The sequence below is a fragment of the Balaenoptera musculus genome, chromosome 15 (genome assembly GCF_009873245.2).
Source record: "Balaenoptera musculus isolate JJ_BM4_2016_0621 chromosome 15, mBalMus1.pri.v3, whole genome shotgun sequence".
Taxonomy (NCBI): Eukaryota; Metazoa; Chordata; class Mammalia; order Artiodactyla; family Balaenopteridae; genus Balaenoptera; species Balaenoptera musculus.
Window position 1 is genome coordinate 43167596 of NC_045799.1, and position 18073 is coordinate 43185668.

An 18073-nucleotide genomic window follows, 5' to 3' on the forward strand; every position below is an offset into this window, starting at 1 on the left:
GTTCTTTTTGATGTTATTATAAATGGAATTATTCTCATAATTTTATTTTGGTTTGCTCATTGCAAATAAGTAAAAATACAGTTGATTTTGTATATTGATCTTGTATCCTGCAACCTTGCCAAACTCATTTATTAGCTCAAATAGTTTTTTCATGAATTTTTAAAAAGTGTTTTCTATGGGAAGGAAATCCATAAAAGAGGGGATATATGTAGAGGTATAGCTGATTCACTTTGCTGTACAGTAGAAATTAACACAACATTGTAAAGTAACTATACTCCAATAAAAATTAATTTTTTTTTGAAAAAGGTGATTTGGGACTTCCCTGGCAGTCCAGTGGTTAAGACTTCGCCTTCGAATGAAGGGTGTGCGGGTTTGATCCCACACCCCCTGCATTGGAAGCATGGAGTGTTAACCCCTGGACCGCCAAGGAAGTCCAGAAGATGTTTTAAAGGATGAAAGATAATGCAGCATTGGCATGCTAAAGGTAACTCAGCAAAGAAGGAACAAAAGAGGGCATAATTGGAAGAGGGAAGTTCAGGAGTATTTATTCATTGAAAGGCGGAAGGAGACCAGTATGCAAGTTGAGAATTGCCCGAGATTGAAGAATAGACAGTTCATCTGTTAAATATCAGAATGGTAACTGGAAGTTTTTTTTCCTTGTCTCTGAAATAAAACAGGAAATTCCTTGGCTGTCCAGTGGTTGGGACTCCACAATTTTGCTGCCGAGGGCCCGGGTTTGATCCCTGGTAAGGGAACTAAGACCCTTCAAGCTGCTTGGGGCCGCCAAAAAAAAAATGAAATAAAACAAATGCAAACCCTAAGTCTGAAGACCATTTAACAAGGGCCACCAGAAACACCTCAAAGGAACATAAGAGGTGGCTAAACCAGCTTGATGTGATAGTGGTCATCCCACCCCTACCGGGCGACTGTGCTATACAATCTGGTAGCTACCAGCCACATGCAGCTACTTAAATGTAAATTAATTAAAATTAAATACAATTAAAAAATATCAGCTCCTCAGTTGCACTAACTATATTGCGTGTACTCAATAGCCACATGGAGTTAGCACTATTGCATTGGACAGCATAGACGTAGAATTATTTCCAGCATCATGTAAAGTTCTATTGGACAGCATTGGTCTACAGGAATTGGTGGAGGAAAAATAGCTAGAGTAGGGGGTTCTCAGCCTACATGGAGAATGCTGTTACATTCCCCCACTCTGTTGCCTCATTGATCTTTTTTTCCCCATTATTTGTTTGGACGTGCTTCAGATCTGCTGCTCTTCCCTGGGCCGATCTGAGCAGGAAAAAGGAACTGGAGAGAGATGGTGGGTGATGAGAGGACAAGGAGGAAGCAGCCAAACAGTGATGGAGATGAATGAGTGGATAGTGAACTAGAAACATTCTTCCAACTGTTGCAGGAAGGGGGACCCCTTCCAGGGCCCGAGAGTGGGCTCTTGTCTAACACTCGGAAATGAATTGTCCGAGGAGACACACGTGCTGACAAAGCAAGAGACTTTATTGGGAAGGGGCGCCCGGGCAGAGAGCAGGAGGGTAAGGGAACCCAGAAGGATTGCTCTGCCACGTGGCTCACAGTCTCGGGTTTTATGGTGATGGGATTAGTTTCCAGGTTGTCTCTGGCCAATCATTCTGACTCAGGGTCCTTCCTGGTGGCTCATGCATGGTTCAGCCAAGATGGATTCCAGCCAGAAGGATTCTGGGAGGTTGGGAGGACATATGGACTGGCGTCTCCTCTCCTTTTGACCTTTCCCGAATTCTTCCGGTTGATGGTATCTTGTTAGTTCTGCATTTCTTACCAGGACCTCCTGCTTAAGATAACTCATGCAAGTGGTTACTATTGGGCCTGGCCAGGGTGGGCGGTTTCAGTCAGTGTTTCCCCTAACGAATTGGGTTACCTGAGCCACACAAATAAGTAAAAACCGGGAACTAACATTCAAGGGCTAATAAAAAAAAATAGTGATTTTGCTCTGGGTTTAACTTGTAAACTCAGAAAGAAGGTCTTTCCTGATTGCCTTATACAAGCCTTTGAAGGCATGATAAATTAAACTCTGAAGTTCTAGAACATAGAACTCGTTGTGGTCTTAAAAAAATGCACAACGTGAGAGTTGTGAGTTAAGTTTTATTTGGGGCAAAATGAGGACTATAGCTCAGGAGACAGTATCTCAGATAGCTCTGAGAAACTGCTCCAAAGAGGTGGGGGAAAGGTCAGTATATATGTGATTTTGGTGAAGGGGGAGTACATGCAATCAAGCACATTATTTTTTGCCGAAGGTTTCTGCTAGTCTCTTGAGGGTTACTGCTAGTCACGAGGAGCAGACGTCACCAAGAAAGATTTTAGTGCTTTTCTACATATGAGGAGATATAAGAATTGGACTCATAAAATCAGCTCCTTAAAGTATCTAACTATCTGAAGACCTGTTCTGCCAGTTTTTCCCAGAGCACAGAGGGCCTCATTTCTGCTCTCCACCCTGAACTCCTTTCAGGGGGTGTTGAAAGTCAGCAGCTGCAGCAGCACATGATTTAATCCTTGTAGAAGTAGGTGGCAAGTGCCAATTTGTAGTTGACATTGTAAACTTCAGTTTAGTTAGAAATCTTCTCACTGATATAATATATAGTTGGACAAATCAATCTTTTAGTATCCTTTCGGTGACAGACCTGTTCTTTGGGGAACTAAAAGCAACTGTCTTTCTCTTGCAAATCTCTACAAACCAGAAATGTAAATACAGGCCCGAGGACCTGAGACTGAGCCTCATTAGCTCAGTCAGGCAAGACCTGAAACCAAGAGAAAAAAAAATGACAAAGTGGTAGTTTTAAAATTCAAACCGCTGGGAATGCTACCTCAGCCAAACTTTACAAATAGTAAAGCCTTGGTCATCTGAGCAAGCAACTTTAATGTATTCCAACTGTTCTTTGTAAACTAGTAAGTTTATATTTTAATACCTGATTCATAACTAAGTTTTTTTTTTTTAAGTGAAGCCATGAGATCTCTAGTTTTGTCTGTTTATATGTCTGTGTGCACATTATACATACGAGATATCTCTACCTCTGGAAGTTATTATCAAAATTGAATTTATAAAGAGGTCTATTTAATTTAAAAGAAAGCGCTTACAAATTAAAGAAACCAGCCAAAATGACTTTCAGGTTCACATGAACTGGGAAATATTCAATATTAATTTGATACTTGGTATTAAAGTTTGTTTGTTGATCTATTTATTATAGACATGTCTTTAGAGTCATTAAGTATAATACTTTATTGTACCTAGGTTTAACAGATGTCAAATAAGACCTTATTATATCTGTTGCAAGGAAAATAACTTGATATGATGAGACTTTATATGTAAATGAGGTAAGAACTTTTGGGTAAACTCTTTAAAACTATATTTTAGAAATGTCTACTTAAACTGATCTTTACAGATATTTGGTAACTTAAAGTTCTAGAGTTGTGCTAATTTAAGTGATGGAGGTTTATTGAATAGCTATATAATTTCAAAAAAAATAAGATACTGATACGTCAATTACTAAATAGAGAAACTAAAGGTATTTAGGACTATTAATGAAAATGTTTGGTGCCACCTTGAGATGTCCTCTATAAGAAAATGAATGTATTTAGAAATTACCACTGGTATTTATGTTCACCAATCTACAGAATGCTAATGTAAAAGAAAATTCATTATGGCTTACTTCTTAGTTTTCACTAGAAATTAAGGTCTTTAAGACTTGAGGATTCTAATTTAAACATGTAATTAAAGCTAATAGGAAGCATTTCAGTATACAGTACAAAAGTAGAATGTGTGTTTTCAGTAGAGAAGGTATGATGAATGGAATTACATTTTATTGAGGAAAAAATTGTATACATGGTCAGGATTAACTAAATTTAGATTGAAGTTAATTAAGTAAATGGATTTTGTTGTTAAGTAAGGTAGTACATGACTGGAATTTGAACAAAGTTTCTTAGAGTGCTCCTTTTTGATAACAGATTGTGTGAGTTTCTGTGCCCTTAGGTAATCTATTTGTGAGTTTGGTTAAATGAATACATATTGTTTCATAGAGACCTATGATCCTGTTGTGTTTTAAAAACCTTTTTGATATTTTTTAACAAACTTCCCAAATATCAAAATCAAACTAAAGCTCTTTTAGCCTCCAGCTGACTCTGGGATGCTTCAAAGGAACATCTCTGAGACATCTCAGAGAGGAATGTTAAACTAAGTTTATTTGGTATGTTTAATTACTTCAGAAACATTGTCAAGTGATTGGAGATGAACCTCAGATTATAGTTTATGGATAAATGTTATTAATACAGATATTCCAAAATTTATATGGAATCCCTAACATCTGATATGTCCTGATATAATGTTATCAGTCATAATTCTAGTTATTATCCAAAAATGTTATATGTCACAGAAATAGCCAAGTTTCCTGCTAATTGCATTGTACTCAAATCTTTACCATGCTATTTTAAGTTTTAGCTTTTATAGACAATCATTATTTTACACTGATGCTTTTACAAAATGAAGATTTTCAAGAAGACTCAAAAAAAGAACTTTTTAAACAAATATAAGTTTCTGATAGCTTTAGATAATACCACTGAACTGGGTAACAAACGACAGAACTCTAACGGAAAACCTGATGACTTCATCCAGATCAACAGGAATTAATTACATGAGACTGAATGAACTGATGAGTATGATTTATAAGTTTATGACTTTTTGAAAATACACTAGCTAAAGCTTTGTTTTCCAGAAAAACCTTTTCTCTTATGCTATGACCTACAACAAGTTGATAAAGTATACCTTTGTAAACAAAGAGGAAACATTTATCTTTTTCTCTCCACCTGATCCTTCCAGAATTTGGTTTCTCCAGCTGGCTCTCCTGTGGATTTGATGCAACTGGATTACAACTAGTTAAACTAATGATTGTTTTAATTTGTTCTTTGTTTCCAAATTGCTTATGATTTGTCTTCCTGCTGTACTATGACTTTGTAATGTTACTACCTACATTACTTATATCCTGTCTATTTTATAAGATTGTTGTCTTTTATAGTACTCAATGTGGCCTCCAACAAAACTGATGATGGCTAAACATCTTGAGAAAATAGATCACATTTATGACTCTTATAGAATAATTGTAATAGTGTGATTCTAGATATGGGAAGAAGCAATAAGGGAAAACATTTCCTGGATCATAATAGACTAGGAAGACAGAGGATCCAGAGAATCTTTAATTATCAACAGGGCCTAATCCGGAAATTAGCTCCTGGAGTAGCATATCAACAGGAATTTTCGCCTGATCTAGGATGAGCCTCCCAGCGCCATGGGACAAAATTTGGTCATGAAATGTTTCCCAAATATTGGTTGAATTCCTGACCAAGAGGAGGATCTGAGAAATGGAATATTTCCTGCCATATCAGTCAGTCATCAGAGATTGCAGCCCTCCAACGTTAGTCAGTGAGCCCTGAGGAAACTCAGGAAGGAAAGAATACCTGCCATCTAGCAGCCATCAGACTCATCACTCCCTGCTGTGAGCCCTGAGGAAACTCAGGATGTGAAAACACAGGATACCCAGATAGCTGAGGTGCACATCAAAGGAATGATTTCAGTGAGCCCAGATTCTTGCATCTTCCCATATATAGAAAAGCACTAAATTCCTTAACTTGGGATACCTGGTTTTCTTTAATTAACAATAATCTTTTTTATTTTTAGAAATTTTATTTTTTATTTTATTTAATTTATTTATTTGGCTGTGCCGGGTCTTAGTTGCGGCAGGCAGGCTCCTTAGTTGCGGCTCGCCGGCTCCTTATTGTGGCATGTGAACTCTTAGTTGCAGCATGCATGTGGGAGCGCAGAGTCTTAACCACTGCGGCAACAGGGAAGTCCCAACAATAATCTTTTGACGTCTGGACTATCTGCCCTTTGTTGCAAATTTCTGTATAACCTGGCTCCCCCACCACCACCTCACCTCCTCAGAGCAGTTCTCTCAGGGTTATTTGAGATGCTGCCTCCAGGCTTGAAGTCCTAAAAATTCCTGCCGAATAAAACATAACTCTCAACTTTTATGTTGTGAATATTTTTTAAGTCGACAGGTGCCAGGCTGGAAACACCTTCCCAACAGGTGGAAGCGAGAACTGCTCTCAAGCCCCCAGTCTGGGAGGCAAGTTGCCAAAGTTCAAAGATTGGGCTGAGCAGAAACTCTGGCCCAACTGGTTAAGAGCATGGCCTTTACAGTGAGACTTCAGATCTAGGCTCCATCACTTTGAGAAACGTATTTAAACTCTCAGTTTCCTCATCTGAAAAAGATGGGTAAAAAAATAACCACTTAATAGGATCGTTGTGAGGATTGAATGAGGAAATCTTGTACAACACTGGGAACCATCTATGGTGTATATTAAATGCTCAATAAGTGTTAAATATTACTAATAGTAAAACCTCATTATTCCAGAGGCACAAAGAGGACAAACTTTCTGCTCAGAGTCAGTATCATGTCAGGATAGGCTGTGTTCTGATACCTACACCCTGGGTCTATTCTTAGGAAGCTGCCCATAGTTCTATTCTTCTCTGACAGGACTAATACTTTTTTTTTTAAACAAGAGGAGGCCATTCCCCAGGCTTGGGAATTTCCAAGGACATTCTCAGGATCACACCCTTTTTTAGCCTCTAGCTCTACTTCCTCCAATGCCTTGCCCACCCAAGAGAGGACTCTCTGCTAGGGAAAGGGAGGACAGCCCAACCTCCGGTGGGTACTCCTAACCTGTTGCCTTCCAGCAGTGCCTTCTCTGCTCAAAACAATGGTGGGTGTCCTTTGCTCATATCTGACATCTCATGACCTGCACTGTCCCATCTGGGGCTCAGAGCCTCAGCTGGTTCTCAGTCAACCAGGCCTCTTCACAAGGAATATTCCCCAGATCTTATGCTCTCATTCAGGACACTTCCAACATTGTCCCAGCACTCCTTCTCTCAGCACTTTATTCAGGCTGATGCACTCCTGGTATAGACAGGGTCTTGTGGAAAATGATTCAGTTAGCATTTACGGAGCAACTGTCCTGTCCAGGTAATCATTGCCATATTTTACCCTCTCAACCAACCTGCAAGTTAGGATTGGAATCTCCATTTTGCAGAGGAAAAAATCGTGTGTTAATGAGTTAGAATAATTTTTTAAAATAAATTTATTTATTTATTTTTGGCTGCGTTGGGTCTTTGTTGCTGTGTGCAGGCTTTCTCTAGTTGGGGTGAGGAGGGGCTACTCTTCATTGTGGTGCGCGGGCTTCTCATTGCATTGGCTTCTCTTGTTGCAGAGCACGAGGCTCTAGGCGCGTGGGCTTCAGTAGTTGTGGCATGTGGGCTCAGTAGTTGTGGCGCACGGGCTTAGTTGTTCCACAGCACGTGGGATCTTCCTAGACCAGGGATTGAACCCATGTCCCCAGCATTGGCAGGCGGATTCTTAACCATTGTGCCACCAGGGAATTCCTAGAATAATTTTTACTTTATGTAACATATATGGGATCAGATGGACCAGGTTGTACAGCAAGCTGTTTTTGGTTTTTGTTTTGTTTTAATAATATTGAGGTATAACTTAGACATTAACTTTTTTTTTTTAACACAACACAAATATATTTCTAATATTTTCTGTGGAGATGCACAGAATATTGAAGACAAATCTAGTTTTGTTTTTTTTTAAAGCAAGCATCTGCCTTTTTTTTTTTTTTTTTTGGCTGTGTTGGGTCTTCGTTTCTGTGCGAGGGCTTTCTCTAGTTGTGGCGAGCGGGAGCCACTCTTCATCGCGGCGCGCGGGCCTCTCACTGTCGCGGCCTCTCTTGTTGCGGAGCACAGGCTCCAGAAGCGCAGGCTCAGTAGTTGTGGCTCACGGGCCCAGTTGCTCCGCGGCATGTGGGATCTTCCCAGACCAGGGCTCGAACCCGTGTCCCCTGCATTGGCAGGCAGATTCTCAACCACTGCACCACCAGGGAAGCCCGGGAAAATTTTGATGTGAAAGAGAGGAGGAAAGAATTGCTGAAAAGATGTCCTTAAGTAGCGGCAGGAATCTAGTAAACAGCTGAAAGGGCTAGCCACAGAAGGCAGCAGAGGTGGCTCATTTAAGGTCATCAGGCAGCGTAGGTGGGTATAGCTGATGATAGCTGGGTAGATGTAGTGGGAGCCTGTGAGATTCTCTTCTGGTTGTTTCTATCTTGCCCCTCAACTGAGCAATGCCCCATTCTGAGAAAACCTTTAAAGTTTAAGCCACAGGGCAAGCCTCTCTTTTGAGGTCATGGAGTTGTAACGAACTTGTACAGGAGAGGTGGCTGGGAAGAAGGGTCTGGGAAAGACTTTCCTAGGGTAGGACAAGACAGGATCAATGTTGGGTAGCAGCAGTTGCACAGCAATGGTGCCATGCTGCAGGATGCAGGAGAGACAAGTGTTACAGTTTAGTTTTCACTTTGTGTTCCTTGATCAAGTCTCACAATTACCAATCTTTTATTTAGACCTTGCTTCCTGGAAATAGGAAAACATCTAGGTAGTAGTGTTAAATCTGTCAAGCTGACCAGTTAAGTAATGTACTAATAACCTGAGGCTCATTTATAATGAGGAGCCTATACATTTCACCACCTTAAAAGCATACAGGAAAATTCACTGGTTCACAAACATCAACTGCAACAACCTAAAGCCTGGAGACATTTAATTAGAAGGAACTAAAGTTGTCAGTGTACTGTACCTGGCCACCACCTCCCTTCAAGCAGCCAAGTTGGACAGGTCATGGAATGCCATTAGAGTACTTGTCACAAAAAGAAACCTGTCAAACACCCAACCCATTAAGTCAAGAGGATTGATTATACATGCAGACTGCTGCACCTTCTCTGACTTTGGATTTGTGCCTAAGTCAATAAACTAAATGCACATCAGAAAAAGGATACGGACTTCCCTGGCGGTCCACCGGTTAAGACTCCACGCTCCCAATGCAGGGGGCACAGGTTCAGTCCCTGGTCGGGGAAGTAAGATCCCACATGCCTCACGGTGTGGTCAAAAAAAAAAAAAAAAAAAAAAACACCAAACCTATAGACTTCATGTGCCCATATGCAGTTTTATGCTAAATTTATTCTTACAATTCAGGCAATTAAAAAAAGTAACTCTAATTAATGCACTCATAATTTCGGCCGATTGCTAATCTAAATGACCAAAATTGATAGACTAGCCCTGCACATCAACAGAGTCATGTTTTTGAGGAATGGCTATTCATTTATTTTCTACAGTAGCAAAGAGAGGTCACCAGTGATTCTGCTCCAAAACATGGAAACTGTAGTCTGCCACTGCAGAAGAAAAACCTATTAACAAAAAGACAACTGATCTGATGGTACTGAACATCAGCAGCCCAACTGTTAATCATGTATCTCAGGGGTGGGCAGATTTTTTTCTATGAAGTGCCAGATAGTAAATATTTTAGGCTTTGCAGGCCATATGGTCTCACTTATAACCATGCAACTCTGCTATTGTATGGCAAAAGCAGCAAAAGACAATACATGAATACTATTTATGTACACTAAAATTTGAATTTCATATAATGTTCACGTGTCATGAATACACTTCTTTTGATTATTTTCTCAATTATTTTAAAAAATGTAACAACCACCCTGCTCACAGATCCAACAAAATCTGGTGGCAGGCCAGATTCGACCGGTGGCCCTGTTCTACCTGATAGACAATTTCTGGTCACTGATGATGACTACATGTCCAAATTTCAGTAACGTTACCCAACAGAGACAATTTAGACAGAAGATTAGAGATTAGTTCCACGATCCTTATTCTGCTAACAGCAGAAAGCAAACACAGAATTGTTCCTGACCTTCTGCAGGTTTAACAGACTCTCTAGGTACCTCAGCCTCTGGCTATACCTGAAAATCATCCAGGTAAAAAAGACACCCAGCGACCGGAAAATGCAAGGCTTCAGGAAAAGCCATCAAATCAAGGTGGACAAAACATCGGGCAAACACTACGGAGCCCTCGGTCTTCAGGCAGAGCCGTCAAACAACGGCTTCAAAATCCAGGTTACACCTTTCCAACACGTCCCCCAGCTCTGAGTCGTCTCCTGCCATCCAGCGGGGCCGCAGACTCGTAACCCCACACACACACCCCCGACCCGGCCACGCTCGGAAGCCGCCGGCGCTGCGCGGGCCAGGACACCCGGTCCGACCGTTAAAGCCCCTTGTTCCGTCTCCTCCCGGTCGCCACAAGGCGCAGAAAACCTCCCGCGGACAGTCACGACGTTCTCCTCACGCAAGGAGGGCAAAATGAGAAAAGAAGTAAGCACAGAGAGGCACCAAGAAGGAAGCCGCGCTTCCGACCACCCCCTACACGTCAGCGACTCAGACAACCCCTCGCACCGTGACGGGGACGAGTCCCAAGCCCTCCCTAGGACCACGATTCCGGAGTCTCGCGGGACCTCGCTATTCCGCGGCGCTCAGGTATGGGGACATCTCGCGGGAGTTCCCCGTCGGTGCGCAAGGGTCCGGTGGCCTCGCGGCTCCGCCCCGGTATTTCCCGTCCGCCGGCCCGTTTCGCGCAGCCGCCCGCGCGGCTGCGAGTTGGCGCGTCGCGCAGGCGGCGGCGGCATGGGGCTGAGCCGGGTGCGGGCAGTCTTCTTCGACTTGGACAACACGCTCATCGACACGGCCGGGGCGAGTCGGAAGGGCATGTTGGAGGTAACGTTCCGGCTACCGCTTCCCTCCGGCGAGCCCGGCGCTCCGCCCCGCGCGCTCTCTCGCCCCCTTGGGCCACCGGCCCACTGCCCTGTCGGCTCCCTCCGCGCCGGCGCTCCTGGTCCCGGAGGCCCCTCGTGCCGGCCCGCGGCGGCGGCCCCGCTCAGAGAGCGGGGAGGCTGCGACCTGAGGGCGCTCCCAGCGCTCGGGCTCCCGGAAGGATGTCGCCAAACTGCCACGAGGGCAGAGTCGCCTCCGCACAGAAAGGCGGCCGCGCGCCAGGCGCCTGGCTTTCTGCCGGGACAGGTTTGGACCTGCCGGGACGAGCGGGCACCCGGCTCTCCGGGACTGACCGCGGGAGGATGGTCTCCCACCGCGTGCTCTTCATTGGACCTTTGATCCTGGACTTTATCGACTCGAGGGAGTTTTCTCCGCAGGTGTTCCTGCTGTGGGTGTGATCCTCAGTAGGTTTACTTTCACGAGGCCTTGCTCCGCCGCATCCTCCCCTTTCTGTACCTACTGATGCTCTTTCAGACCTTTCCCGTGCTGTTCAAGACCCGAAGCCACCCCTGCTTTTTTTCGTCTGCATTCAGCTTTAAAGAGAAAACTAAGGATTGCCATATCTGAAAAACCCACTTTCAGAAGCTAATTCTTACAGCCCTGAGTGCCCCGTCCTCTTCATGCTTCATTAGTTAGGTTGTGTCTCCCTGGATCTTCAGCCTCTTCATCCTCTTTCTTGGTGCATTCCACTCCTGCTGCGTTTTCGGATCTGTCCAATGCTCTATTTTTATTTGTTTATTTGATAAAGATGTCTTTCCACTCTCTTATGATACTCCATAAGCAATATAATAATGTTTAATTCTATATAGTCAGCTTGCACATTTCTTGGGTTTGAATCTTGGCTCCACAGTTTTCTCTGAGATCTCGGGCAAATAATTCAACTCAGTGCCTCAGTTTCTCATCTGTATTATAGTACGACACTAGGGCCAACTTTAAAAGACTGTTTTGGGGAATTAATTGAGATAATGTGTATAACAATTTAGCAGAATAATTCTCCAAAATATGCATTGGAAAAATGTTAACGATTATTTTATACAATTATTGCAAAAAATAAAAAAAGGGCAACAAACCTATGTCCATTTTTCAGCTTAAAAAAAAATAAGCAAATGTGAATAATTCATGCAGAATCTTTTAAAATGTCCAGTACTTTAAAAAGAACGCTTCCCTTGGACCCTTCTTTCTCCACAAGATATTACCTCTCTTGACAGCCATGTTTTTCAAGAGAAATCTATATCATTATCTCCATGTTTCTACTTCCTGTGTATTCCCAAAACCACTGTAGTGGTTTTGTTTTTTTTTTTGCCACTAGAATGAAGTAAACTTACCATCTATAGGCACCTCCCAAATTGCCAGAATCCTGGACATTTTAAGTCTGTCTTAATGACTTTACCGAAGCATTATACACTGTTGACTGTCCCTTCCATCTTCATGCCTTTGATCTTGACCTCAGGGGCACCATCCCCTGCTATACTGTCTCCAGTATCTCTAGCTGAAAACTGTACATATTTACCTGTGTGTTTTTGGCAGGCCAAGTCCAGTGTGTTGTCATTAAGTTCTTGTTTTATTCCAATCCTTGCTATAGGCCAAGAGTTTAGGCTTTAAAATTAAGACAGTTGAGTTTGAATCACAGCTCTCCCAATACCTAGCTGAAAGCACCCGAACAAGTTAGTTAACTGCTCTAAGCCTCAAATCTTTAAATAGTGATATTTGAATAGTGAAATTAGTTCTCAAAAACCCTATCAGCTAGGTTTAATGTAATGCATGGGAAGTACCTACAGTCCAGTGTTCCAGAATTATACCACCGTCCACTCTGTCACCAAGTCTGTCCTCTCCTGCACATCCCCCCTGCCCTTGTCTTAGTTAAAGCTGGACTTGTCTCTCATCTAGACTGTTACTATGGTCTTGATGCCAGGCTTACCATGTCCAGTTCATCCTCCACATTCCAACTCACATGCCCACAGCTAAATAGTGAGCTTCTTAAGAGAGAACAAACTGTCTTATTCATCACCCTGTGTTTGACACAGGGTGAGTGTTGAATGGATGGATAAAAGTCCAGTTCTCCAGACTTGGTTCTTACCATTTGCTTTATAAATATTCTATGAAATGTGCAGAATTAACTATACGAGGATCTAGTATCGCTTTATCACATAATAATACAACACCCACAAATGTTAGCCTATTCAGAACTAACATGCCAGCTTTCTGAATCACTCTGAATGATTTGTGAAAGGAGGAAGGGGGAAAGGTCCAGCCATTGCCTTGGGCTTGAGGAGAAGGAGTCATATACTGACTATATATCAGCTTTAATTATTTTTTCTTTTTTCAGCCTCTTTTTTTTTATATACAATTTTTAAAGGTTACTTTCCATTTACAGTTATTACAAAATATTGGCTATCAGCTTTAATTTATTTTTAAATCATCTGGGAAAGCTATTTCCACCCTCTTCAGGCCTTTCAGTGTCACTACTCAAGAGGAAGCCTTCTCCAGAAAATTGGGGTTTCTCAGAGAACAAAGCAAAAAGATTTCTGCATTTTTGAGTTTGCTTTCTAATGGGTATGACGGTGAACATAATAAATGTGCTTTTATTTATAAGTGTGTCAGAAAAACTGGAGGGGAGAAAGAATTGCATTTTTAAAATAGGTTGGTCAGATTAGGCCACATAGAGTAGATGATGTTTGAACAAAGACTTGAACTAAAAATAACAGGAGGGCTGCTTGAATTGTTAGTCTGTATGCAGCCATCATGTTTTGTGAGCATGTATTTTTTAAAACAGTTTTATTTAGAATTCAGCCACTTCATATCTTTATCGTATGTGTTATATGGTTCCCACACTGGCCCTCAAAAAGTCTTTTTAAATCACAGCTAAACACTAGTACTAACGGTATTTTAAGTCTGGGTCCAGAAAGTAGGAGGTAGAACAGAGTTTCCTTTTTGTATGTGTTGAGATAGAGCCTTAAATAGAGTTTTGAAGTAGATGGAATTTGAGTTTATATTGTGTCTAGAAATTGATCTCCCCTCTCTCACTATCTTAGCTCTCCCTTCTTCAGGCCTGTACGTGCCTAGTGGGCTCATTCTACTCAGAAGCCTTTTCAGGCCTGACTTACCCTTACGCAAAATGTCATCACACCTCTAAATTAGAGATCTTTTCCTTCCATCCCCAATTAAATTTAGACTCCCATTCTCTCAGTGCAGGTGTTAGGAGAGTTTGCACCAGTAATGTGGACTAATTCACCTTAGGTATTATTTCTGTTTGAACTAATATTAATATGTGAATGACTGATAAACATCTTTCCCAAAGCTGTTTATATTATTAAAATGCCACTTGTTGTTCCAAATGAATATGTAATTAGTTTCTGTGTGACAAAATGGCAAAGTTAATTCAGGGAATGTAATGGGAAGCAGTTTTGAAACTTGGGAGCAACATACCTCTACAAGAATCTCCCCTTTAAGGTGAGCTAATCTGCTTTTTCAGATCCCAAGAATGTGCTTAACAAACTGCCAATTGCAGTTTATAGGAAACTGGATCTTTATTGGAAGCTTTCATTTATGAACTGTGAGCCAGTTCCTGTTGAATCGCAAGTACTGTGGAGTCCTAGAGGCCTGTGTCCTTTTATTGTGTAGCAGTAGCGTTGCTAAAACTGTATAGTGACCTTCAATCATAGCTCAGGAGTAATTCAGTTGACATTGCTAGAAAAGATGGTGACATAACTATGGAGATTGAAAAGGCTTGATTTGTTCATTGAAATTTAACTTTATAAAGCAAGAAATTTAAAAGTTTTCCCTTCACCTAAAATTCTTAGGGCTGGTTTATTTTTCTCCGACTAGTAAGACTTTTCTTAACTATTATGTTTTGTGATTAACACAAATAGCCTGAAAAATATTTCCTTTACCTTTGGTGTGGTTTTTATACTCTGGAGGAAGAATGTGTCTATTCAGCTGTTTCCCCTTTTCAGTAGGTGAATTGAGTGTCTGGTGTGAGTAGCAGATCATTTATTCCCTATAGAGTTTAGGGTAACACAATTTAACTTGACTTTGACTGGTTCACTTCAACAACAGAAAATCTTTAGCCCCAGCTGTGTGCATTGCCCTCTTCCTCAAAGATCCAAAATTGCCTTGGCATGATCGACTTTCCCAGATGTCCCTGGGACAGGCGGCTTCAAGTGCAAGCAGTTCACTTGGAAGGTGACCCTAGGAAGCACTGTAGCGGGTGGTGGAGTCAGACAGGGAAGGGGAGGAATCTAATACAGGCTGTGTTCATGAGCAGGAAACTGTGTGAACGGTTGGGGACTCTGGGAGACACATGTAGACATACTTTACTTGTCCCTTCCAAGGGGAAACCCACCAATATCTGCTTCTTATTGGTTGAGACCTGCTCCTTGGGCTATACTCTGGCTCCAGCCTGTGTGCATGGGTGCCCCTATGGCGAGATAAAGCTCCCAGGCAGAGAAGCCCAAGCACTTGCAGTATGGAGCCTTTGGCATGTATGGGCATAAGGTGTGCCAAGGGAATTTCGGTAGCTTCAGCCTACCCAGCCTCATCTCTAGCACTCGCCCTCATTTGCCTTCCATTGTGGCTGAACTCAGCTTCTTGCCTTTCCCAGTTCACAGAATTCCAAGTACTGTGTCTTTGTGCTGTTCCTTCTGTCTAGAATGATTTTATCCTCCTCCCATCCCCACCTTTGGGCTTGGTAACGCCTTGGTTTAAATGTTCCTTCCTCTGCCCTCCTTACCCAACAACTCTGGGGCTGCTCCTTACATTTTATTTCCAGTTTTTTGTGTGACTGTCAAGGCACTCAACCTAGCATTTGTGGTGGTTATTTTCCCCACCAGATAAGTTCATGAGGACAAAGGGTCCAGTCTCCAGTGCCAAATACATAGTATAAAGGCAAGCATGTGGCCTGTGGAGTTAGGCAAGTATGGGCTTAAATCTCAGCTGGGGCAAGTTATTTATCAGTTCTAAACTTCCATTCCCTCATCTCAGAAAGGAAATTCCCTTGCAGAGTTGTAGGAAAGATTAGAAATAATGTATGTGAGTACTGGGCACAATGCTTTGCCGCATTAGCGTCTTGGTGTTAGAAGATAGGCCAAAGGGATAAGAACCTAATCTAATAAAAAGTCAAGATAAAGAGCTGTGGGAACATAAGAAGGATTATGATAAGGGATTCAGAACCAGTGTGACAAAGAGGGAGACTCAGAGCTACTTGAAGTTTTTTATCTGGAATCCTAAGTTTGGAAGAAGCACTGTCATTAAACTGCTGAGGTCACAGAACATGCTTGATTCCATTAGAGCTACATATACCTGTTTTTAAAAGTATAGAATTAGGTCCCCTTTTATATGTTGGTTAATTTAGGCCTTCAGAACGTAAAATGGATATAGATGAGGAAAGGTTAGGTGAACTAGCGTTATTTCTGGGAAGAGTCTAAATATCGGTTGTTAGAAATTTTATGTTTTACTAAATATAAGCACAGTTTTATTTTCATGTCTTCCTGACCAGAATGAAAGGTGGTAGACTTAAACTGACAAATGAGGGATTTTTATTAGCTATACATATATATAAAGAATCTTCTTAGAAAAAATTGGTAAAAAAATATGAATGAGTTGTCTAGAAAGGTTGGGAAACCTTCACTCTTGTGTTCTTTAAAAATAAGACCAATTCCCAACAGGAATGGTGTGGTAATAGAGCTTCCCTAAGACAGAGGAGTGGAGTTAGAATCTTTCTGTGCTCTGGGTTTATAGGCTCACAGCATGAGTATTAAAGACATGAAGTATGTTGATGGAGTTATTTTCCTTTATTTAGGTGATAAAGCTCTTACAATCAAAATACCATTACAAAGAAGAGGCTGAAATCATCTGTAACAAAGTTCAAGTTAAACTCAGCAAGGAATGTTTTCATCCTTCTAAAAGCTGCATTACTGACCTCAGGACTTCACACTGGGAAGAAGCAATCCAGGAAACAAAAGGTGGTGTGGCCAATAGGAAATTAGCTGAAGAATGTTATTTCCTATGGAAATCTACACGTTTACAGCATATGACACTAGCAGAAGATGTCAAAGCCATGCTCACTGAACTTCGAAAGGAGGTCCGCCTACTTTTATTAACAAATGGAGAACAACAGACCCAGAGGGAGAAGATCAAGGCTTGTGCCTGTCAGTCCTATTTTGACGCTATTGTTGTAGGTGGAGAGCAGAAAGAGGAGAAACCGGCACCTTCCATATTTTATTACTCCTGTGATCTCCTTGGAGTACAGCCTGGGGACTGTGTGATGGTTGGTGACACACTAGAAACCGATATACAAGGAGGCCTCAATGCAGGGCTGAAGGCAACAGTCTGGATAAATAAAAATGGAATGGTGCCATTGAAGTCATCCCCCAGGCCGCATTATATAGTTTCTTCTGTGCTAGAGTTACCTGCTGTCTTACAAAGTATAGACTGCAAAGTCAGTGTGTCTGCTTAAAGCACAAAAAAGGGTATGCTTACGAGTTTTAGGGTCAAATTACAGGGTTTGAACTAAGAAAAGTTAAGGCATTCTATATACTATGACCCAGTTCTAAGGATAATTATACTTGTCATGTAATGGCCAACCAACCGTTGACTGGTATTTATATCTGAAAATCCAGATTACATTATTACAAGTTATTTTTAGTCGTGTAACCCAGAAGACTTGAGGAAGTATATTTGTTAATCTGTGGCTTGAGATTTTTTAAAAAAATTATTTTGTTAATCTCTTAGCATCTTGGATCTATGAAGATACCAAGGAGGATAACTTATACATTGATGCACAAATACAGATTTTATGTTTTGGCTTAAAAATAGGTATTTTTTAAAAAATAGATGTTCTAAAACATATATACTAGAGATTTGTTAGAGCAGTTGGATCTGGTTATTATAAGTACCAACTCACTTGCAAATCAAGGCATTTCACAGTGAAATTATTTTCATATTTTCTGTTTCAAAAACATGCACCATATTTTTGCCTACTTTGAATGTATACTTCTCTTATGAATCTAATTTTTCTGCATTACCTTTGGGGCGTGGGGGGGATAATTTTCCTATGGTGTGTACATGACCAATAAATTCCTCCAGTAAAAAAGCTGTTAAAATCAGCATATGGTGCTCCTTTTCCATTACATTTTCACATCTTTCCAGGGTGAGCTTATAGGTTCCTGTTAGTCTTTGCCTCTTATGGAAGTACTTTTACTAATCTTTTCCCAGGTACGCAGTGAGGTTGAGGGACCAGTCTGTCTTGCTGTGGATGAGTGCAAGCCACATGGCCCCAGAAGTCACTTTCCTGGGAGTTGCCTTGGTGTGGCCT

General features: G+C 41.5%; 1 protein-coding gene across 1 annotated transcript; it reads left to right on the top strand.

Annotated features, from left to right (window-relative positions):
* The first annotated feature begins 10493 nt into the window (after positions 1–10493).
* On the top strand, positions 10494–17861 carry LOC118881783 (N-acetylneuraminic acid phosphatase). Its single transcript, XM_036827004.1, has 2 exons — positions 10494–10704; positions 16559–17861. The coding sequence occupies exons 1-2, from the start codon at positions 10615–10617 to the stop codon at positions 17213–17215; spliced, it is 747 nt and encodes a 248-aa protein (XP_036682899.1). The 5' UTR covers positions 10494–10614; the 3' UTR covers positions 17216–17861.
* The last annotated feature ends 212 nt before the right edge of the window (positions 17862–18073 follow it).